General features: G+C 51.9%; 1 protein-coding gene across 11 annotated transcripts in view; it reads left to right on the forward strand.

Annotated features, from left to right (window-relative positions):
• The window catches only part of CELF2 (CUGBP Elav-like family member 2), a 607,444-nt gene that overhangs the window by 577,090 nt on the left and 5,883 nt on the right, over nt 1-24,471 (forward strand). For 8 of the 11 annotated variants that reach the window (XM_059183789.1, XM_059183788.1, XM_059183786.1 and 5 more), the window contains 3 exons: nt 13,074-13,205; nt 18,781-18,978; nt 23,767-23,910. In XM_059183789.1, coding sequence (XP_059039772.1) covers nt 13,074-13,205; nt 18,781-18,978; nt 23,767-23,910 — 474 coding nt within the window. The remainder of the gene's footprint in view (nt 1-13,073; nt 13,206-18,780; nt 18,979-23,766; nt 23,911-24,471) is intronic. The other 3 variants (XM_059183784.1, XM_059183785.1, XM_059183787.1) reach the window with 3 other exon arrangements.

Here is a 24,471-nt window from a genome sequence, read left to right on the forward strand (position 1 = left end):
ATGCAAAAAAAAAAAAAAGCAAAATGCACCACGCAGACCAGTCTAGCTGAAAAGCAGGAAGTCAGATAAGGTGCAAGGGATCAGTAACAGGAGAGATTCTGTCTTGAGGAGGTGGGGAAATTTTAATAGAACAGCTGACATTTGAGCCCAGATTTTAAGCCTAAGTAGACTAGGCGTGAAATGGACTAGTTGTGAAATGGACTAGTTGTGAAATGGAATTGTTCACTTTTACTGAAACATTGAGGGTAATACATACATCGAATGCACACCATCACTTTTTTTAAAAGACAACATTAAAGTATCTTATGGGAAAGATTATTTCATTATTTTGAGATGATATAAAATTCCCCTGTTGACAACAGGAAACTAGGTTAAAACTAGAAGAAGATCCAGGGATATTTTTCTCTGAACTTTTCGCCTTTGGAAAAAATGAGTCTTCCCACCCTTCTGAAAATGCTAGAATGCAAATGCAGGGAGTAGACCCGTGCCCGCCTTCTTTCTGCTCTGGGGCTCTGCTGAACAAGTGGGCAGTGAACTTCCCACAGTACCGCACACTGGACTTGAAATTGTAGAAGCAACACGCCGTACTTACCAGAGATACGATGGCACAGTTGGCTTCGAGAACATGGTTCAAGGGAACCATGACAGGGCAGGATGTCCTCGGAGTGGCCACCACCCAGTCAAGCGCGGACATTCACGAGGGCAGCAGCCCGCGGCCCACGCCTTCCCACTCGAGGACTCTGCTGGCTGAACACGTGGCCCCTGCAACCTCGGCCCCTTCTCCAAAGGAAGATCTGCCCCTTAGGAATGAGTGTTTTGTCCCTCTGGGCCCTGCTCCCGAGCCTCCCAGAACTGGACTCCAGCAGGTTGTCGGTGACCTGCCAACACGCATCTGCCTGCCCCAGGGGCTCGTCTCCTGCACCTTCTCTCCCACGGGCAGAGCGGGTCCCATCGGCACATTCTCCCGTTACGAGGAGTCTTGAGGGTCATCGTGCATGATCTTGAGACACCCACGAGAGGCCGCAGGGTTAAACGATTTGCCGAAGGGACACGGGCCATGAGCAGCAGAGGTGATGACAGTATGTCCGGCCACGCTGCCAGACATGCAAAATCAGGAACTCTCGGAGACGTGAAGCTGCAGTTCTGGACTTTTCCACTCACATGTTCTCACCCTTGTGAGAAAATCAACAATTCCTTCTATTCATGTTCACGACCATCTGTAAAAGCAAACCTCTGGGGCCATCTGAGGGGATGCATGTGCTTGTGTTTCGGTAAATCACTCAGCAGAATATCGCTGGAAAGGAAAACCGGTCCAGTTTTCTCTTGGATCCGGTCTTGTTAGATCCGTATCTGCTGAGTTTCTATGAACAGACTTTTTCAAACTGGAGGCCCCAAATGACATATTCCAAAAGTGTCTGTCTTCATGGGACTGGGGAGGTCCCCAGGTTTGCTGACAGCTGACGAAGTCAGTGTCTCTCTTCGGAGTATCAGCTCGTCAGAGCTCCAACCAGCACTTGGAAAGAGAAGTTCAAGGAAGACGTGGCCTCCTTCCGTTTCTGGACCACGTTGGCACCCTCTGCTGTGTCTCCTGCCCTTGAATAAGGCCCTAGAGGTCCAGGGTCCAGGTTCCTGGGTCCAGGGTCCAGGGTCCTGGTTCTAGAGAACCAGGGGGACCGGCCTGGCCCGGTGTCGCATCGTCCGCTGTCCTTGGAAGGCGAACCAGGCGGGGAGCAGATGTTTATGGGACCGAGGATATGCCGGCTGCAGACCGTCGAGTGCTGACACCAGAACCCTTTGCATCCTACATTCTGATACAAACAGCCTCCTCGTCCCCTCCCTCTCCCCCACCCCCCCAAAACCTTATAGGGGAGAAATGCAAATAAGAGGTGTGGTTCCTGCGCAGTCATCAGCCCCCTGGGAGAAGGGGCACCTGGGCATTTTGTTCATGCCCCAAGGCTGGGATTAGCCAATAACCATAGCGCTCCTGGCCTGGCCTAATTATCCTGCCTCCTCGCCGCCGGCTCCCCGCACTGGCGACAGCGTCTAAGCCTGTTCAAGGCAGAAGGGCGACCGAGGGCTCCGATGTCCTCAGTACGTTTGGTCGGGACAGGCAGTTTGCCGTTTGGACATATTTTATTTTCTAAACCACAAAGCCTCTGTGCTTCTGCCGTTCGATTGCTGGTGCAAAATTTTAACAAATGAGCTGAATACAGATTCTCGCCGTCCACTCTTAATGCTGTTTCGCTGGAGCTCAGAGCAAAATCTTCGCTCTCCGGGGCAAGGGGGAGACTGGTTAACATGGGGAAACTGACGCCCCGGGTTCCTAGGAGGCGCTCATTTGTGGGGTCGATGGGAGCTAGACACAGTCTACGGACAAGAGGGGGCCACGTTCGGGTAGGAGGTAGGTGGTAAACAGGCACATGGTAAGTGGGAGACTCCTAAGCCCCTCGTGGCCGTCTCTCTACTTGCCCTCTGGGTCTGGAATCTATAAAAGGACAGAGGAACAGCCACATTCCCTGCAGGCAGCCGCCACCCCGGGGCTCCAGATCCTCATCCTACCTTCTACACAGAAGGAGAAGGAGCCAGTGTTTACCGTGTGTCTGCGATCTGGCTCAAGGGGAGGGGCGGGTTCTCCAGGCTGGTCTCGGCACTGGGCCCCGTGCCCACCCCCCGGCACCGAGGAGGCCCACGGGAGTGCCGGTGTGGCAAATGAGAGCGGGCGTCTGGTTCCTTCTATGACAGAGTTCCGTCGGAGGATGGAAGGGTAGTTCTGCCTGTCTCGGTGACAAGGCAGCAACTGGCTTTGTCCATGCTGTTTTTCAAAATAGCCACACCCTCTGCGGCCTGTGAGCAACAAGGGACAGTGAGAGGAGAGTCTTGGCTCAGCCGCAGCTCAGCTGTGGCCGTGCGGCCCTCCGTGAGACAGAGTGGAAGGCGGACCAGGATCCCCGTGGCTGCTCTCATCGGGGTCTCCCGCTGGCCTCGTGCTCAGAGAAACTGGACACGGCCTTCCGTGTACCTGCCTCAGCATTCTGTACTATTTTCTTTTATTCATTCAGCAAATCTCTGGTGCCCGTTACGTGTCCGTTACTCTTGCGGGCGCTCGGAAATGGGACCCATAACTCAGTTGTCTTACGGAATTTTTTTACTCCTGGTTTCCTGCCTCCTGGCATCTGTTCCGTTCTTATCACAAGCCAAACCTTCCCTCCCCCAGACCCCTTCACCTTCTCAGGCCCCAGATGCCTCGCACCCAGCCTGACGGAAGCAGGTGCCACCGCGCTGGGACGCCTCCGAGGCTGGGGGCTCTCATGCTTCCCGGAGCAGGACCCCCCCCCCCGGAGGGCGTGTTAAATCCGGTCCCGCACCCGGAGATTCTGGCTCAGGGCATCTGAAGGAGCCCCCAGGTGACTGTGGGGCAGGAGGTCGTACAGTGTAGTTTTTTAAGAAGTGAGTTTTCTCCGTTCAACGTGCACACGGTTACCAGCCCTCAGAGGGCAGTGCGGCCCCCGCCTCCCGCAGACAGGGAGATGCGCCAAGCTTCTCTGGGCCCTGGGCCCCAGCTCAGAGGGTTTCCACCCCCAAAGTCTGGTCTTTCTCTCGTCGTTTTCTCTGTGATGGAGTCACAGAGATCCGCGCAGGATCTGCACAAACCCCGGACACAGGACCACCTGGCAGCCTCTGCTTTCCTAGCTCCACAGACGGGGGGGAGGGGGGGGAGCAGGGGGGGCGGGCACACGTCTGTGGCCACTTGCCCCTGCAGAGTGGCCTCCTTTGGGCTGCACCCTCCTCCTGGAGGCCTGCGAGCTGTGAGCCTCGTTTTGGACTCCTGAGCTACAGGGAACACCTTCCCGACGTCCACACCCCACCCCGGCTCTCCGCTTCATCCTCTCTCTGGGCTCCGTTCTGCCTTCGCATCAGCGGGGTCTCAGCTTGCCTGGCCGGCCGCCCGCCCTCCTCCTCGCTCTCAGAATGGCGCACACGGCCGGAGATGCCCGACGGATGAGGCCAACCACCCAGGCGGCGGGGTCTCTGGGCACCGCACACTTGCTTTCCTCTCGACAGGGAGGGACTGGCTCAGCATGAACCTGAGGACAGGACGGCCAGCTCCGCATCCCTCCGGGACACATCATCTGCGGTGTGGATCGGTCACGTCCCATGCATTAGACACCAGTGCCACCACCTCATCTGACTTCCTGAGGATCCTCTGTCACTTCTTGGCGTGGGGGGGGGGGGGGGGGCTCACCTTATCCCCACGTTGAGGATCATCCTGAACCTCAGCGAAGTGGGAGGGACTGCCCAAGGTCTTACAGGTTAGGGAGGGGCCCAAGCCCCAAAACCAACCAAATGATGGCAGTGAGCTCACTGCTTCTCTAAGTCAGTCTCAGCAGCAGCCTGACAGACGCAAGATGCAACATAGGAGTTTCCGTCTGTGTCGCGTACTGTGAACTTTCCAGGGCCAGGCAGCTGGGTGAAATCACGACCCCGGCCTGCAGCCGCGTGTCAGCTTCCGCCAGTGACTGCCTCGCTGGAGAGCCGGGAACGGTTCCGGGAGCCACCACAGGCGCGTGCGGGAACAAAGGGAAGCCTCTGTCGTGCGAGCCGTCACCATGGCTCGCTCTATTACTGCTGGAGCTGACACAGAGCATGTGTTCATTTTCTGTCACTGCTATGACAGATTGCCACAGACTGAGTGGCCTGAAACGACGCAGGCCTCTTATCTCACGCCTCCATAGGTCAGAAGGTCAGCGCGCTCACTGGGTGGGCACCAGGGTATCACCAGCGTATGGTCCTTTCTGGAAGGTCTAGGGAAGAATCCGTTTCTCTGCTTTTCCAGCTTCTGGAGGCTACAGACTTTTCCTCAACAAACAGCTCCTTTCTTCCTTCATCTCCACAGCAAGTCCTTCTCATGCTGCCGTCTCTCGCACTTTCAAATCCCTCTTCCACTGGCAGGAATGCAGGCAGGTAATCCAGGACCATCTCCTCACCTCCAGGTCTGCCCAAGAGCAGCCTGGAATCCCTCTTGGTCATGTCCCCTGACATAGTCACAGGTGCCTAGAATTAGGACACAGACATCTTTGGGGGGGAACCATAGAGCACAGGGTGGTAATTCTGGTCTCTCTCCAGACATAGCTCTGGGACCCAAATAAACTTAACTGGCCTCCCAGTGATGTAGAAATTAGAACGAACAGGAAGAGGAGAGAGAAGAGGAAGGCCTTCGTCAGGCACCTGCTGATGTCCTGTGTTCTCATTCAGTGGTCCTGTGGAGGTCAGGTCCTTTCCAACGTCTCCAGCTGCGTTAGGCACCCTGCCTCCCGTTGGGGAGGTCAAGGCTGGTGGGGACTGGAAGGGTAGAGTCCCCTTTATCCATACAGCAGAGAGAGGGGGAGTTCTTCCTGGAAAGAGAAGTGGGGTGCAGGGTGGGGGCTTCCTGTCTCTGCCTTCCACGTCTGGGGTCTCTGTTGTGTGTCTGCTTTTAAAGCACATCATTGAGATCGGTTGTGAGGAATTTGAGGTTTTTTGCTCAAAGTGGGTACTCTGTTGGAGTTCAGCAGGTCCTCAGCGGCGGCCAGCGACGCAGGGGAGATATCTTTTCCAGCTGAGACCTGCTCAGGGTGAATTTTCAGATTCTGCCCAAAGCCGAGGGCACATGGCATCTTCTCATGGGGGCAAGTTAGGGAGTTCCCGTGTCTTACTGTCCTGCTTGATCCCTCCCCCAGCCCCGGGCGCGCCCAGCCTTCCTCCAGGCCTGGCCGCAGCCGCGGGGAGTCGCCCGGCCTCCCTGTATCCGTGGTCCCAGGCTTGAGTAATAGCAACCAGACCTGGAGCCTGCCGCTGTGCCTGCTGTCGGTGCTGTCGGTGACCAGGCGGCCTCCTGGATTTCCAGCCCCCCTCCCCGCCGTGTCCCCCACCCCCGCGCATGTGTCTGTGTGTCGGTCTGTCCACAAAGTCCGCTCTCCAGCTTGCCGTTCGTCGTCGCAATTGGGAATTCGCCACACCAAGCGGAGTGTGGCTTCCCCCACCTCCTCCTCCAGCCCGTCTTAGAGGTGGGGGAGGGGCAGGTCACCCACAAGACACGGGGCGAGCCCATTCTGCGGCGGGCTCCTTGCCCCCGACCCCCGCCACCACGGGAAGCTCCAGCGAGAAGCGGTGCCGGCGCGGCTGCCCGCTGCTGCTCGGCGCCTGCTGCTGCTCGGCGCCCGCTGCTGCTCGGTGCCCGCTGCTGCTCGGTGCCGTGGGCGGGCGCAAGCAGACGGGCCCGCGGCCTCCGAAGCACACGCGTCCTCCGCCCCCCGTCGGGAGGAAGGACAGGGTGACCCTGTGGCCGTCCAGGCGTCGGGAACCGAAGCCGAGTGGACAGGGAAGAAGCTCGCCTCCCTTCTCGTCGTGGTAGAGGTTCCCATGGCAGGTGCGTCCCCTCCGCTGCTCCGCACCCCGCAGGCGACGATGGTCCGGTCCAGCATGGTTCCAGGCACCGCGCGCAGCCGGTTCTGTACGACCCGTGACCCGGTCCTCCCGGCCTTCTCGGTCGGGCGTGGCATCTGGTTTTGTCTTTTCTGCTTACGAATGACGCAGACGCCGGGGCAGATGAGGAAGCCGCCTGCACCGCGCGCCCGCGGGCTCAGCTCCGGACCGGCTGCCTCGGGTTTTCTGTCGGTACAAGGGGGTGAGGAGATGCGGTTTCCTCCGAGCGCAAGCCTCGCCTCGCAGCAGCCGCGGCCCGGCTGGCAGCGTCCCCCGGTCCCGCTCAGGGACACCCACGCTGAGCGACCTGCAGGCCCCTGCTGCCGGCCCGGCGGGGGTGCAAGGGGGCCGCCCTGGGGCTGCAGAGGGACTAGAGACCGAGGAGGCCTGTGCGACGGACAGCGCTGAAGGCCTTGTCCCGCGTCTCGTGTCCCCGGACCCCCCAGCCGCGCAGGGACGGCCGCCCGAGTCTTTCGGGATGGCGGGGGCATCCCTCGCTGCGCTCTCCCTGCGGCCGACCGTGAGCTCGGGCACCGCCGGCCATCCGTGGTGGGAGCCGCCGCTGAGCCTGGTCCGTTCTGGCAGGAGCGGCCTGTGCTTCCCGCGGGAGAGCGAGAACCTTCGGATGCAGGCACTCCGCTGCCCTGGCTGCCCCTCGGGGTGCCGTCGCCCCGTCTGCTTCGCGCCCGCTTCCCGCGCCGCAGGAGCGCCCCCGCGCCCCGCCGCTCCTGCACCATCTCTTGGATCCGAATGCGGAGTCCCAGGGCGTGGGCAAAACACACAACAGAGCTCCGACAAGGGTTTCTGGCCGTCCGCACACACTGGCGCTGCAGGTCTCTTACGGGCTCTGTCTCCCGGTCTTCACGGAGGGGGTCCGGTCCCGCGCGCGAGCAGCTGACCCGGCCTCGTCCGCGCTCGGGCTGCGGGAAGCCTCGGTCTCGCGCCAGCTCGGCCGGTCGGGCCCGGGGCGCCGTGCGCACGGCCTGCATCCTCACATCCGTACTTCCAGCCTGTTGGCGTCTTGGACTCCGAAGTGTGTCTGCGGCGGTACACGGTACCGGCAGATCCGGGTCTGACAGCCGCGGCTTCCGATCCGTCCGGTCCTCCACACCGAGTACCCGTCTCAGGCCGCCCGTGAGTGTGACATTTCCAGCGGGTCTCTAGTTGCTTGGTTTTTGTTGCTCCTTTATGGCTTGATTTTGCATCAAATGAATATTTTCTAGTATAACCTTTGAACTTCTTCAGTGACCTTGCTCCCTATTTTTAAAGTGTGTTTTCCTGGTGGCTGCTCCCCGACTTTCCGCGTGTCCTGCCGTCTTACTGGAATCTGGCTCAGGTAACAGCAGCTGGACGCCGGTGGGACACACAGCGGGCCCTCCCGCCTGCTGCTCCGCCCCCTCGCCTTGGTGCTATTACATACCTCTTGTGTCTGTGTGGTCACAAACCTAGTATCGAGTTAATTTTAAATAGAAAAGGAGGGCAGGCATGTATCTGTAGAGTCTGTCTGCAGCCTTCGTACTTACCATCTCTGGTTCTCTCCGCCTCTGGGTCTCTGGTTACTATCTGGTGTAGTTCCCCGCGTGCAGCCCAACTTTGTCTCCCGCATCCACTTTCTTTGTGTTTTTACTGTCAAATGTATTTCTAGATGGTAGAGGCCCAACAGCACAATTATATACACGCTGCTTTCAGCAGTTGATTTTTCAGTCAATTAAGAGAAGAAAAGAAAAATGCAATTTTACTGTCTTTTATAAGTATCTACATAATTACTTTTCTTGGTGTCCTGTGTGTGTGTGTGTGTTTATATTATTTTGGGGGGTATTGATTTCAGCCTGAATGACTTTAGTATTTCTTGTAACAGGGACTGCTGGCAACAAATCCCTTCAGTTTTTGTTCATCAAGGAGTGTCTCTCCTTCAGTCTGAAGCATAGCCACCTGAACCTTACGTTTAGTGAGGGATATTGGTTAAAAAAAAAAAAAAGTCTGAGCTTTTACATGACAATCACTTCTTTATTTTGTCCTTATTTGTGAAGTATATTTTTGTTGGATATTCTAAGTGGACAGTTAGCTGCTCTCCGCACCTCTAGCCTGTCTTACATCATTACTGTTGAGATGCCAGGTAGCGAGGTGTCTGTCACTTCAGTGACATTGAAGGCATTTTTTCTGGCTGGTTGTTTTTAAGATCTTCTCCTTTGGTGTTCTGCATTTTTGTTTGTTTTCTTTGGTTTTTTTGTTGTGGTGCATCTAATTATGTGTTTTTATTTTTCCTGAATAGAATTCATTGGAATCCCTGTATGTATGGATATTGGAGAAGGGCAGGGGATCTTACCAGTTTTGGAAAATTCTCAGTCATTAACTCTTCCCATACTGCCTCCTCCCCATTTTTCTCTTTTCCTCCTGAGCTTCACCTAGCCATGTTAGAGATCTTGTGCAGTATTTTAACATCTCATGTTGGCTCAATCTCTGAGTTGCATAGAACTCCTCAAAGCTGTCTTCAAGCTCCCTAAATTCTCTCTTCTACTGTGTCTAATATACTATTAAACCTCTGTATCCAATGAATTTTGTATTTTATTATACTTTTCATTTCTAGGACTTTAAAATTTCATTTTAGAGACAGAACATGAGCAGGGGGAGGGGTGGATGGAGAGGAAGATGGAGAGAATCTCAGGCAGACTCTGCTAAGCACTAAGCCTGACACAGGGCTTGATCTCACGACCCTGAGATCATGACCTGAGCTGAAACCAAGAATAAGACACTTAACCAACTGAGCCACCCCAGGTCCCCCTCTGGGATTTTCATTTAGTTATCAGTATACTTGGTCATTTTTTATAATAACCTGCTTTTTTCACTTTTCAGAACCTTTTAAGTTTCTGCAAACATTTTAAATGCACTTCCTTCCTATTGTGTGCTAACAAATCCAGTATCTGAAATCTTGGTAGATCTCAATAAGGTATCTAACTCTGTGTCTACTCCTGCTTATTCTGGGTACTTGGTTTAGTTGTACATTTTTGTTTTTTTGTTTTTTGTTTTTTGCTTTTTTACTCTCAACTTAACTATCTTGGCCTTTATTTCTGGGAGTTCATTGGGGTTGAAAATAGGTCCTTTCAAGGATGAGTTATACTTGATTCTGAAGATGTTAGAAGTATAAGGCTGGGATCACACGAAGTTCTAGACATTGAGCTTTGGACCACTCAGATGAAATAAAGTTGGGTTGCAAACCCATGTGAGGGCTTGATTAGTATTAAACATTATCAGAGAAATTGCCCTCATCCTACTTATCACTGAATTTTGAAACCAGCAGTTTGCCCTATAGTCCACAAAGGGGGAGTATCCCTTGTTCATCCTAGATTGCTTGTCTTACCTTTTGGGGTTCCAGACTTACGTGGGGCTGGTGTCAGTCTGCATGTGACAGCCTTCACCAGACTGTTGGGCTAGGGAATGAGGAGTAAAAACTATCCGTAATGCATGTTCTGATTCTGAACTGGTAATAAAAACCTGAAGAATTTTCACACAGTTTTAGGTGACATTGGGGAACTACTTCTAGAACAGAAATACGAGCATATGAGGATATCTGTGAACTGCTTCCCCAGTGAAACCACCATAACTGGTGAAAATTATAAAAGTCGACCACCATCTCTAGACATTGTCCTAAAAACATACACAGATGGAGAGGCATTCTGACAAATGTTCTGGCAAAGGAAAAAAAGACAATGATTACCTTTGATTTTTATAAGTTACATTTGACTGTTAAAGTTGTTAAAGTAGCATATAAAAGAATAGAAATAGTATATATTACCTTCAGAGTAGTAGAGGAGAAAATAGAATGTGAAAAGAGTAATGATAATAGTCCTAAGGGAAGGCAAGAAGAGGGAAAATGATAGGACATATTGCACACTTAAAATGTGTGTGCTGAAATACTGAAAGACTATTAAATTGTTATGCTCTAGTTTTTGAAACCTGTGTATATATTCATTATAAGAGATACAGCTGAAATACAGACAGAAAAAAGCAAAACCATAACAAAAGAGACATTCAAATAACCAAATCTGGTGCTTTTCTTTTTTTAACATCATACAAAAGACTTGAAGGTAAAAGTAGAAATAAGAAGATCACCACACAAAGTTTATTGTACCAGAAAATAGAATAATTTAGAAACATCTATGCAAGTAGAAACATAGCTAGCTTCAAGGTGTATTCCAAAACATTTCCACATTTACCTGGAGAAACTGATTTTACCATAGTGGAAGATTTTCACAGGCTTCTCTCAGTAACGGACAGCTCAGGCAAACCAAAAAAAAAAAAAAAAGACTTAAAGGTAAATGTTCCTGACTTTAAAATTTTATTAAGAGCATATTATGAGTAATTTTATGCCACTATAAATCTGATAACTTAAATATACAATTTCCTAGAAAGCTATGACTTAATAAAACTGGTTAAAGCAGTTGAACAATCCTATTTATTAAAGAAATGTAATCTGTATTTTAGAACCATCCCTTGAAGAAATATCAAGTCCACATCATTTTTACTGGCGTATTTTCCCAGACATTTAAGTTATAAGTAATATCAAACTTGCACAATTTATTCCAGAAAATGCAGAGATAAAGGCAGAGTCATTTTATGAGGTTAGCAAAAGCTTATTAGCACAACTAAAGATAGCACAAGAAGAGAAAATAAATGCCCAGCTTATTCATGTTCATAGGTGAAAAAATCCTAAACAAGATACGATCCCATAGTAAAGCCAAGGAGCCACTGTTCTTTTTGTGGGATATAATAGTTTGGAGACTTTAAAGACAACATCCACAATTCTTAGAGTTACATACTTAAGTATATAGCGGTGAGACAACAAAGGTGTGAAATTATGCCTTAAAATAAACAAAGTTGCTTCTCAGATAGCATATAGACCTGAGTTTACAGGAGTCTGTCATGTTATTTTCTCTTGTGTGTGTGTTTGAAATGTTTTCTAATACAAAAGAATGAAAACATTGGATTATATATCATTTTCTTTTTAATAAAAAGAAAGAAAACACATTATGAGGTGTCAGAAGCTAATGCCATGTGTGGACGGAAATGTGACAAGGCGGGGAATTCGTTTTTTCGGCATTTGATCTGGCCTCATCCAGAAGGGATCCCAAGCAGGGTGCATTTCAAGCGATGCTCTGTATGTGGCTTCGGAAGGCAGAACAAGGATGAGCTCCCGCTGAGCCGGAACATTCCAGAAGGATGGATAGAGTTCCGGGCCATCCTAGATTTCACAGCCAGAAACGGACCCGGTGCTGCTTTTAGCACTGGCTGAAGTTCAGTTTAGCTTTTACCCTCCATCGTCAGGATGAAGGGAAGTGATGTCCGTGGAAGAAGTCGGCAGAGTGTAAAGCAAACAACTGTACACAAACGTAAGATACTTGAAGTACTATTTACAGAAGCCACTGTAAGTGCAGTAGGGACAGGGAGTGCAGCTGCTCCAGAGAACAGTCTGGCAATTCCTCAAAATGTCAAGCGTAACTTTATCCTATGACCCCGCAATCCCCCTCCTGGGTGTGTGTAGAGATAAAGACCCAGATATACACACACTCAGGAGAAATGAAAACATACGGCTACAGGACAGCTCGTTCACGGGTGTTCCCAGCATCATCCTTCATACTGACCCGACAGTCGACACGTCCAAATGTCCGCCCCCATGAGCGGCTCAACCGATGACAGCGCTTCTGTACAGCGGAGTATTACTCAGCAGTCAGGGGCTGAAGTTCTGCGACCCGTGCCGTGCAGACGGACCTTGGGAACGTTCTGCTATGAAGGAAGCAGTCAGAAAAGGTCACGATTTGTAGGATTCCAGTTATGTGAAGTTATCCAGGCGAAGCGAACCCAGAGACAGGGAGAGACGAGTGGGGGCCAGTGTCGGCAGCGGGGGAATGGGGAATGCGTGCTAAGGGGGCTGGGTTTCTTTGGGGTAAGAATATTCTGCGAGGTGGTGGCGCTGGATAACCCTGTGGACAGATGAACACCCATGAACTGTGCACTGGAGCAGGAGAAATAAGTCTGCTAACCTAAAAGGTGGGGGAAGGGTGGGTAGTTAAGAGAGAGACAGTTTGGGGCAAAGTGGTTTCGTCTCCTACCCCTCCTCACCCTGTCACCACCACCACCTAGATCCTTAAGTCTTCTGTCAAACTCAGGAAGATGTAGGATTTTTTTTTTTTTTTTCGAAATTTCATTGAGGAAGGAAAAAGCTGAGTCTGAAGCAGAAACAGTGAGAAAGCCCAGAAGTGTCACTTACCAACCCCCCGTGCCCCTGACCCATGTGCTGGTCCCTGGTGAACCTGGGTAAGTCCCCAGCCTGGAGGACAGAGCCTCCTCCTGCAGCTAATGGGGCTTGCCGGGGCAGAGGGGGGGCAGCCTCCCCAGAAGACAGCCGCCCCCTCGCAGACTCACCCGGCCCACAAGCGTGGAACACACCCACCGACGGGCCAGAGCTGTGACTCTTCTAATCACCAAACCTCACGGTCGGAGCAGCCCCGAGCGCGGTCGCTCCGTCCGCCGTGGTGAGGACGATAACCTTCCAGGCCTACTGGCCTTCACTCACCTTCTGTTTTCTCTCCCCGTCTCCCTGTCTTGTGTTTCAGTGGCAGCTTCAACCCCCAACTCCACTGCTGGTGCAGCCATGAATTCTCTGACCTCTCTCGGGACTCTGCAAGGACTGGCGGGAGCCACTGTCGGACTGAATAATATTAATGCACTAGCAGGTACCATAAACAGTGAGTATTTGCTGCTCTGGTGGACAGCCTTCCCCCAAATTCTCCCCAGCAAACGGTCAGCGAGTAATGACCTGCAAAGGAGAGGGAACAGAGAGAACTAAAACTTGGGATGGAGCCGCGCAGCCGTTCCCGGCACACGCGGACTGTGCTCACTTTGCCTCCCAAAGCAGCCCCCTCCCGGCCTGGTCTCCCAGTGTGGATCCGTCCACAGGCGCCTGCGGCTGACAGAGAGGTGCAGGCTTCACAGCAGGGTGGTTTGGGTTTTGCTGTGGTCTCTTCTTCTGAAAGGCAGTGTGTTTTATTAGAGCAATGAACTAGAAGTCGGGACGCATGGGTCCAGTTCCCCAAACTGCAAAAATCGTGAGCAAACACCGGCCCACCCACCCCAGGTTTCAGAGTCCCACTTGAAAACAGAAAAGTTCTGGATTAGATGATCTCCTTGGTGTCCTCTTGCTCTAAAGATCTATGACATATAGAGAAGGAAAAGCGAGGCCCTGGAAAGAAGGAACTAGAGCGGAGTGTGGAGACCCGCCGGCCACACCCCCAGACAGGACTCCCTCCACAGCACCTCCCTCTCTGAAGAGAATGTCACCATGGCACGGCAGAGCCGGGCAGCTGGCGTACAGAATCCCTTCAGCCTGAAAGCTAGGGACTCAGGGAAGAACTCCAGGTTCTGTCCTGCACAGCTTGCCCATTTCTGCCATTTTGGATCTTAGAAGGGTTTGGGGGGTTGGTCGGAATAGGCCCCAGACAGAGAATAAGTCCTATTTTAGCCTTGTGCTTGGCACTGGCTCCTACAGCTGGGGAAAGTGATCCTTTGCCCCCAGAGAGGGACTTTGGCCTTTCCCTCAGTTTGGTCCTAAGTGGGGAGTAGCCCAGCCTAGGAGAGCCCAAAGAGATTCTGATTTGGGGGCCCAATGACTTACCATGCAGCCCGGGCAACCCAAGGGCTGCCCACTTTCAGCTTTCAGAAAGGGGTCCTTGGCAAGTTGATTTCAGCCATGATCCAAGCAGGGAACAGTTTTTAAGAAGTGATCAGATGGTACACTTTCTTAAAAACAAAAAAATCCGAATAAGTATATATTTTAAAATCTCAAAAAGAATGCCTTGTAGTTTATTGAAAAAAAAAATCTAGAACTTAACAAATGTTCAAGTTTTATTAAACTGCTATTCAGATGCTCTGGGAAAAACAGAAAGCGGGACTGAGTTTTATCAGACCATAGGCCAAAAAAAAAGAAAAAGATTATTCCTTCCAGATGGGACAGTCTTGATTAGCAAATAGTACATGAAGTGGGAACCATGTGACAACAGAATGTTTTATTCCAGTAAAACTGCCTCCAGCTCCCCAGTTTCCAACGGCCCGGGAGGAGCCCTCACTGCCTTGACTCCTATTTCTGACTTGTTCTGCAGACGCTCCAACCCACTTCCTTCCCCTCGGTTGCAGACAAGTGTGTTTGCACACATCCCTTCATGCTGCTTCTCTTGCCCCAGGACCTAGCTCCCCTAAAACAAGGACTTTGATTTGATCGCCTGCCTGTCCTGTCCTTGGTCTGCAAAGTAACAGGCCAGTGGGAATGGCTGTCCTCCTCAGCACGTGCTAATGACTGCTGTGTGCTGTCCTCCTGTCTGTGTGGTCCTGTCTCTCTCCATCCCAGTCTCTGGTGCTTTGCTGGTGTTTCCCATCGGTGCCATGAGGGACTAGCGAGGGGCTCTGTTGAAAGGCCGAGAAACCAGGGCTAGTTCTTGCGTGGGCTCTACATCACACCAATTTTGCTTCTGGCAAGGACAACACGCTTAAATTTTGTTTTCTAAATTTTTTGCGATTGGGGCACAGTAAGTACGGAGAGCTGACGGGGAATAGAGATGGTGTCTCATTTCAGAAAGCCCTTAGGGGAGGGCGTGAACCCGGAAAATGTTTAATTGCTCATTTACGAAAATCACAAACAAAACGACATTCCTTCTGATTTGGTAAAGGTTACTAGCACAGAGCTGTTTAACAAGCCCAACGTTGGCTCGGAGCTGGTCTTTCTTTCCTCAACTACCAAGAGGAATCCGAAATACATAGAGGATCCTCTTTCAGGCCGTTCTGCCTGAACGCAATCATGCTGTCGGTCCTACAGCGTGATTCTCAAGGTACTCGAGTCACCAGAACAGAGGCAGCTCCTAAAACAGTTGGCCACAGCTTCCATATCACTGCTGTTTCCTACCGTACTCAATCCCAGGAACAATGACACGCTACTGAAAGAAATCTCTGGTTGTCCAAATAGAGCCATCTCTTTCCCATGGATCAAGGAGCCAGGAAGAATGTAGGTAGATGGAATCCAATTAATTCCCAATTAGCTCATCTTTATGTAAATGTTACTACGCTCTTCACTGCCAAAGGGCCTCTCTCCTCCTCCCAAAATAAAGTTTTAGCTAGAAGACAAGTAACTCAATTAAACTCAAATTCGATATCCCATGTCTCCCCTTTATATATTCATGAATGGAGGGGCTAAAAAAAGTAGAGTGGAAGCCTAAAGCTAAAAGCAAAAGTTGCCAAGATCAGAAGTAAGGACTGTGGGTGACTCCCTAACAGAGCTTTCAGTTCTGGATTATCTGAGGGTTCCCCAGACATGCTCTGTATCTAAGACATGTTTTGTACATCTGAACTAAGACCAAATATTTTTTGCAGGTATGTCCACTCAAGAGTCCGTATCTAACTTTATGTGTTGAAATACAGGTCAGGTGAAGTACCTGTTTTTCTTTGTTCAAATCACATCATTTTTCCAAATGGCTTACCATATAGTGCTTAAAATGAGGATTGTCAGAATGTAACCAGCACTTGGTGAACAGTCCTCATAGAAATAGAGTTGACCTTGAACAACACAGGTTTGAACTGTGCAGCTCCACTGAGAGGCAGATTTTTTTTTTTTTTTCAATTAAAAAGGTGGAAACAAAATTCACCTGACCTGGATGATTTTAAAAGGGGCGGGGGGGTGGTACTGGAGAGGAAGGGAGTCAGGGGCCCCCAGTGACCTCTTCAATGAAACACCAGCCGTGTGTCTGGTCTCCAGTAAAGCTGCAAAGCCCAGGGAGGCACACTCCTAAGGCTCCTACGTGTCAGGGGCTGTAAACAGCCAGGCCCTTAGCCGACAAGGTTCTAGAGACATCGAGCTCTATTCCGTGCTGGCGGCAGAACACCCATCTTCAGCTGTGCCTGAGCAGCTCTGTAGGCTGCAATGCACACCTAGACTCTCACGCCATAGGTATAAGTAGAGTGGCAAGTCCCCACTCTCTCCCACTAGAATTCCTTCCCGCACAGGGATCCGGCTTCCCATCGCCGAGCCCCATGGTCTGCTGGTCTGTGTCCCCAGCACCTGCGCACAGCCCGGCGGTAACGAAACCAACAGCACTGAGCTGTGCCCAGCTCTCCAGACACACTGTACACCCTCCCCTCCCCTTCCTAGAAAAGAACGAGGCTGTTTCTTTGCATTCACACAAATACTGGGAGATGAGGCGAAGATAAGACTGAAAGGAGAAAAGTGAAGTTACTCCCCAGCCTTCAGCAGCCCTAAGAACACCAGCATGGAGGAGGAGAGAGGCCTGAGCAGGGTAGATGGGATTAGCCGGTGTCTGGGGGACTGTTTAATTAGGACACACTGGTTCAAGCTCTTTAAGAGCATTTATTGGGATGAGCGCAGACTCCTTCGCAGTAAGAAACGTGAAGCAGAGTCCCCAGGACCTCTGCTGGTCAACACCTCGTCAGCTTATTGCGCGTCTGCTAGATCTACCTGCAGGGATTTCGGTTTTCAAGAGGCCCGTCCTTCAGCCCCTCACCCCCGGGGCCACGCGGGGTCTGTACGGAGGCGGCCGCATGCGGTCACTTCATCCAGTGCCCACTCCTGTCCCCGCAAGCCCCCAGGAAGAAAACCGGGCCTGAGGCTCGATGCGTTTCCTCTGCTGCTAAGCCTCCAGTATGTCTGTAGTCCTTCCGACCTGAGGGAGGGAGGTATCTGAGTGACAGAGGGATGCTGAGGGGAAGCAGAACCCCCACCTGCTCCGTGGTCTGGGGCTGGCGCCCGAGAACACGGCGGGCGCCCACGTGACCCGGGGTTGGATTCCTGGGATCATTTCTAAGCGAGCTCATCTGGTTCCCTGACCCTCCTTAGGCTTCTTGCTGGGTTTTGTGTTTCACTTAGTCATCTTGGCTATCTTTTTTTTTTTTTTTTAAGATTTTATTTATTAATTTGACAGAGAGAAATCACAAGTAGACGGAGAGGCAGCCAGAGAGAGAGAGAGGGAAGCAGGCTCTCCGCTGAGCAGAGAGCCCGAAGCGGGACTCGATCCCAGGACTCTGAGATCATGACCTGAGCCGAAGGCAGCGGCTTAACCCACTGAGCCACCCAGGCGCCCCCATCTTGGCTATCTTAATAGCCCTAATCAGTTGCCCTAATCCATTCAAGAGTTTCCTTAATGTTTTCAGTGAGTTCTTCCCAGAAACGGGATCTCTCTCTTTTGAAATGTTTTAATCATAGTAAAGGCAACTGAAGGCAATAATGACGTCCCCACTTCCATCTGTTGAGCTCCTAGGAAAGTTCGCCCTTTGTAAAGTATTGCTTGTTCTGACCCCGGACTCGGGGCCCATGGGGCACAGTCAGCAACCATTCTATAGAGCCAGAGAGCAGCCAGGCGACAGGGAAAAAACCAAAGCGTGCGGGCCAGCAGTCCCCCGCAGGAATGGCCGAGAGCCCGCCTACAGACCGGCGTCACTCCAATTACCTGGAACACAGGGTCGGAGCGGGCTGTCTTGGCAGCGCAACCCGTGACCCGGGGCCCGGGCTGATACCAGCGTGTGTCTGCTGCTGCTGCTGCCCTCGGCCCCGCTCTGTTTTGAGCCTCTCCTGCCGAGCAGCCCCAGTTCCCTGTTCCCTAACTAGGGTCCGGTCCCCATTCTGTCCTGTGCCTTCATTCTTCCCGGCTAGACGATGCTTCGATCGGCCTAGTCTCAGGCGCCATCCGTCAGCTGTTTCAGGGCTGGCGGGGCAGTGGCCGTGCACGGGCTCGCTGGGGACAGAGCTGCCTCCGGGACCCTGTCATCCGCCTGCTGAGAGCGCGGTTGTGTCCCTTTCTCCGCTAGCCCCCGAGCCGTCCCATGGCTCCTGCGAGCGCCCAGGGAACGGACGTAGGTGCCGGGCTCTTCGCAGCCCTCGTCCCGCACGGCCTCCTGCAGCAGGGCCACGGCTGGGCTGGGAGAGACCTTCCGTTGAGAAGGACGCGCGTTCTTGCCAGTAGCAGCGTGCATGGAACCGCCGTGTGGCGTCTCGCTGTCGCGCCGCGTGCCGTCTGCTCGCCCGCCTCGGGAGGGGCGGCGTCCGCGCGCGGGGCGGGGGGGGGGGGGGGGGTTCCTCGGGTCCTGTTGTGTGTTCACCGTTGTGACGACTGTCACGTCGCAGTGGCGTCTTCACGTCGCGTCGGGCTGTCGCTGTGCCGGCTGCATGCACTTGTGTCGTACTTGTGTCAAATGACTCTGCCTTCCTTCGGAAAGCACTAATGAACAGTGCTATTTCTCTTCTCTATTGTTGGGTTTTTTGTAAAGTTGCTCAAATGCTCTCAGGTATGGCGGCTCTGAATGGAGGACTTGGCGCCACGGGCTTGACGAATGGCACGGCGGGCACCATGGACGCCCTCACGCAGGCCTACTCAGGGATCCAGCAGTACGCGGCCGCGGCGCTGCCCACGCTGTACAGCCAGAGCCTGCTGCAGCAGCAGAGCGCCGCGGGCAGCCAGAAGGAAGGTAGGTGCCCGCCCGGCCCGCGGGGCAAAGGACCCTCGAGCGGGCGCCCACGAAGCCGAAGAGGAAGCCAGGGGGTCAGTCCCGCTCTTCCCGGGCTGGGTTCTCCTGGTTAGTTTCTGCTGAGAAACCCAACACGGCCAAGCCAGCGGTCTGCACCTCCTCCCCTCCTCGGACTTGAACTTCTTTTATCTCGCCGAGGTTCCGAGTGTCCTATTTACCTCCTCAGACACGCTTCTCCCCCGCTGCGTGCTTCTCTGCGGTTTCTAGTAGCTGCTGCCGTCTCAACCCTGCCAGGAGCCCCCGCCCGGATCAGCAGCAGGGCCGGTCTCTGACGCCTCCCCTGCCGCATCAAGTCCGCCCTCGTGGAGGGGGTCAGCCGGGGTCTTCCCAGGCATGTCGCAGGTAGCTCAGCCCCTGCCCCTGGCTGGCTGGCCTCTTGGCAGGTGACGGTGGCGGGCTAAGGACAGAATCCCCCGTCAGGATCAGCTGGGTCTGTGGCATGGGGGGGGGGGGGTCTCCTGAGGAAGTGAGTGCGTGATTGATGGGCTTGGTTCTCTGCCAGCCAGGCCACTGAGTCTCAGGAAGTTAAGGCTAAGAATAAATTCAAGCTAATTATAAAACAGTTAATGAGCCAGTCCAGAGAGGGAGAGCATGTCTTTTCCTTTCTTGCTTTCGGTCTCTTCTCCTCAGTAGAAATTGCTTTAAAGCAAACTCGGCCACATGGTATTTTTCTCTTCCGCACCTGTTGGGAGTGCGGCAGAAGAGGCTAGAAGAGGAAGGATGGCTGAGGAGGTTTTTACAAATTTCTTTCCCTTCTTTGCCTTCAACCTTACATTTCCAAAACGTTCTTGTCTGCGTACATTAAATATGGTATTCTAGGAGAACAGAATATTTTTTTTTAATCTTTTTTTTTTTTTTTTTTTTTTTGACACAGAGAGATCACAAGTAGGCAGAGAGGCAAGGCAGGCAGAGAGAGAGAGGAGGAAGCAGGCTCCCTGCTGAGCAGAGAGCCTGATGCGGGACTCGATCCCAGGACCCTGAGATCATGACCTGAGCCGAAGGCAGCGGCTTAACCCACTGAGCCACCCAGGCGCCCAAGAAAAGAATATTTTAACTTTGTTGTGAACTTTAAAAGGGACAAGAGCTTTAAAGATACTCTTGTAAAGCAAAAAAGTCTTGCTTCCATTTGGAAATAAGGGATCGTTAAAAATGCAAGATACATGAAAATCTAAATTCTTCGTTATTTCAACTTTCTCTTTACTCGCCGCTGTGATGGCTAGTGTAGATTTTTTAAAACCCTGCACCGATCCTCAGGCTACTGTGTTTCCCTAAGCATGTGAGACCCTACGTCATAAATCCCATGCCTTCCCAAAAACACCTGCACGGAGGTCCCTCTGTCTGGGGTCTGACTACGGTGGCGACTGTGGCAGGAGGTGGATCTGTGACAGGATGTTCTTAAGAGAGAGCATAAAAGCCAGTTCCCTACGGGATTCTTAAAAGAATGCTGGCCACTTCTCCACTGTCCAGCAGAGCCTGGGCACAGGTGACGTGACTGTCGCTGAGAAACACCAGCCACCAGCCGAGTCGCCATGCACTGGTGCAAGGATCAAGTGTGGGCCCTGAGACGACTTTCCTCTGCTGCTTCACCGCAGCCCACTGCCCCACATTTCCATGCCTTGACTTTGGAGGGGGGCGGGGGTTGCCTGTGTAGGAGCTAACCTTCTGGGATTCATGTGAATAATGGCTGCCAGCCCAGGATCACTGACATTTAAGTATGGGGGCTACCAGCAGCATGGTTTAGTTTTGATTTTTTGTATGTGTGGTGGTGGTATTTTTGGTTTGTTTAGCAATTTTAATCATCTCCCACCTTCTCATACCTGTCTTCTGATCACCTTTCACCCAGTTGTGTGCTCAAGAGATTTAAACTTAGTATCAGTTAACCACAATATAATTTTCAAAGCAGGTTATACTGGGAAGGGGAAAAAAAAAAATGAATTCCACAGCTAAACAGATTTTTAGATTTTTCTGCTCCACAGTTTTATCCTTTAGTTAAGAGAGTTGAAAGTCAGGTTGATGCACTTAGTCATGTACCCTAGTATGTATTTTCCCACAGGAAAATGAGCCGGGCTGGCTTTGGTGGTGGTATTTTAAAGATTTTTTTTTTTTTTAATTTATTTGACAGACAGAGACCACAAGTAGGCAGAGAGGCAGGCTGAAAGAGAGAGAGGAAGAAGCAGGCTCCCTGCCCAGCAGAGAGCCCGATGCGGGACTCGATCCCAGGACCCTGGGACCATGACCCCAGCCGAAGGCAGCGGCCCAACCCACTGAGCCACCCAGGCGCCCCGGTGGTGGTATTTTAAAGCAGCTTTGATACGTTCCCTAGCTAAAGCTTCTGAAGGGTTATGGCATCCCTACTGACCTCAATCCAGAAAAGATGACCACCTTTCCGGTGACTCCTGAATAGCCTCTGACCTCTAATTGATTTGCAGGAGGCAGTCACGCACACACAAGTAGGTAGAGCCTCAGGAAGGCCACCAAGCAGTGGGGGGGGGGGGGAGGTGCTGGTCATTGGCCACAGATACCCCAGTGCTCTATGCTAGACCTGGTGCCCTATGAGAAACAGGAAATGGGAGCACCCAGCCAGCTGGGACCAACACTCTAACAGAGAACTCCAGTAAGTTAAAGTGACAGGTACTGGGAGAGATCTGAGGAATGCATGACTTGTCAGCAGGTTCTTACTAAAGGGAAGGCTGAGGTGGATACACAGGTGGACCCCTCAAAAACGTGTTCTTGTGTTTCTACCCTTGGTGTCTGTTGCAACAGCCGCCTTCATTGCACGGAAGAGAGGTTTTCCACATCGAGTCACCTCTTTCTCATTTTAGTGTTCACAGTTTTGGCAGTTTGCAAAATCATACGCTTTCTGTGTGATGAAAACTGGGAGGTCTATACTAGGAGATGCTGGTGGCACTTTGACCTGAGAAAATGGTGAACAAAGGACAGAGTCTCCTTAGATTGACCTTTTTCCTATTTTCTTGGCCCCCCTATGTGGCACAGATACAATCGGAACGTATGGCATTCCAGAATACCAGGACTATCCAGGTGTAGCCAGTAATCGGACAGAGTGCATTAAATTGCATTTTCTCCCCAGGATGCAGGAGTTGAGAGTGGGTCCCATAAATCCTCATTTGTACATGTCGATCTTTTATTGAGAAGGAACACGAAATCTGGATGGTGCCAGATTTGCCGGGTACATACTGCCGAAGCCGAGCCTGGCCTAGTGGGGCTCTGTACAACCCTTTCCGGTGTTTCGGTTTTGCACCTGTTCATATTGTGATTGATTTTTTAAGAATTTTTTTAAACCAGGAAACATTTGGGGACCTAAGACGTGCAACTGTGTCCCTTGAATTACAGACTGCCTCGTTGGCACTAGAATGTGGGTATGTCCATGGGAATTTTGAGCAACACACAAAGTTAAAGTAGTCAGGTTGACAGAGAAATGCTTGCTTTCCGTGGCTTCAGAAGCTTGCCGCCAGAAGACATCCTCAGGAAAAGTCCCACATGTTTGTGGGAAGAAACGTGGTTTGACTCTTCTTTACAAAGATGCTTTCTGTCCTTTATTTTTACAAAGTTATTCTTACCCTAGCTTTACTCTTCTTAGACCCAAATATTAGCCACCACGCCCAGCCCTGCAGCCCACCTCCCCCAGGGGGCCAGTTAAGGGTGCAGGAGTCAGATGCCAAGGTTACTTCACCAGTTTTGTGAGCACCCTTCCCTCCCAGACCCCACGCCCAGAACTCTGAACGTCCAAGAGACATCCAGCCCCGGGCCTCTCCAGACCAGCAGTGGGGGGAAAGCTCTGTAACTACCCCAGGCACCTTGGACCTGGCAAGTTGGATGACCACCTTCCATCAGGTCATTCAGATTCCCTCCTTCTCACCTTGCGATGGCTCCGGGCAGGTGCTAGAGAGATGGCGAATGAGATGGGAGAACAAGGAAAGAGCTGACCTCTCTAGCCAGTGTAGCTAAGAGGACCTTCCATACTCTGCCCTTTCTTCCTCTTCCTCTGGAAAGCGATGGCTGAGCGTGAAGAGCATGGCTGAGCCTGGTCTCTGACTAGCTCCTGTACCTCATGCGTTCATTTCCAAGGCTAATCCCCAGGGGTATAATTCCTCTCACAGCTGTGAACCTCTAACTACCTATTTTTTCCTGCCTTGACTCACTGCCAGTCATTTCTAATAAAAATGATTATTAGACTGTGTGTTAAGAGATTTGGCAAATCAAAACTGGATGGATAATTAGGTAAATGATTGAGAAATCCAAGCAACATTACTGCTATATCCATTATTCTAAATTGCTGCAATTTGCTAGAATGCACAGGATACTCTCAACTCCAAGAGGTTCGTATATACATACCACAAAACACAGCCACCCGGCAAAAACCCAGTCCAGCATTCTCCTTCCCACCTCGACCCCGCGGGGGTCACCCTCAGCCCCACGAAGAAGACACTGAAAATACGGACACTAAGCAAATGTGAGTCACAGAAGATGATCCCCAAAAAGACCCTGTCGCTGACCAGTGTCTTTGGAAATCAGGAACATCTGAGGGATGATTCCTGTCTTGAAAGACATCCCACACCTGACATTTACCCATCATCTATCTCCTTCCCTTCTAGTACGAGAGAGAAAGGCAATGCTTAGCCTGTCTGATGTGAAAGCAGCCCTAAGAAGAGGCCTTGGGAACTAAGTAGCGAAGAATCCCTGACTCTGATTTTTTTTTTCCCTCTTCAGGTCCGGAGGGTGCAAACCTCTTCATTTACCACCTTCCGCAGGAGTTCGGAGACCAGGACATTCTGCAGATGTTCATGCCTTTTGGAAACGTTATCTCTGCTAAAGTCTTCATTGACAAACAGACCAATCTGAGCAAGTGCTTTGGTATGCAAAAGAAACCAAGCCAGAATGTGACAGTAACTTCCCCTGGGTGGTGCTGTTTCTTGGCCTTTTGGATCCATGGGAGCCGATCGGGCCAAGCCCTTTAATCCAAAGCAGAGGAAGGGGCTCTAGAAAGGAAGCATCTGGGAAACGACAGTAAATGCCCGCGCGTTAGGTGACAGCTGTGTGCTGTGCTACTAGTGTCTGACGACGCACATCCGGTTCTCTCTCACTAGACAGCAGCGGGGGTTTCTTCAGGCCCCACAGCTGGAACCACAACCCTGAGCAGGTGGAAACACAGCCAAGAGACGGAGGTGGTTTGGGCTGCTCTGCTACAGGGCGGCACTGTAGACACTTTGCCACGGATGCCGCAGCCTTCTAGGTGCGGGAGGCATCAGGCATTTGTGGAATCGGGTAGCACGTTGTATGGGGAGGCTGCCCGCACTCTCACAAACCTTCAGGGAGACTGGTCCCTTCACAGCAGGGGTGTGGCCGGGCCACCCTCAGCACTGCAGACACCCCCCCCCCCCCACCCGGAGCACAGGACAGGGAGCTGGTGTCTCT

This window comes from Mustela lutreola, chromosome 8 (genome assembly GCF_030435805.1).
Source record: "Mustela lutreola isolate mMusLut2 chromosome 8, mMusLut2.pri, whole genome shotgun sequence".
NCBI classification, from domain to species: domain Eukaryota; kingdom Metazoa; phylum Chordata; class Mammalia; order Carnivora; family Mustelidae; genus Mustela; species Mustela lutreola.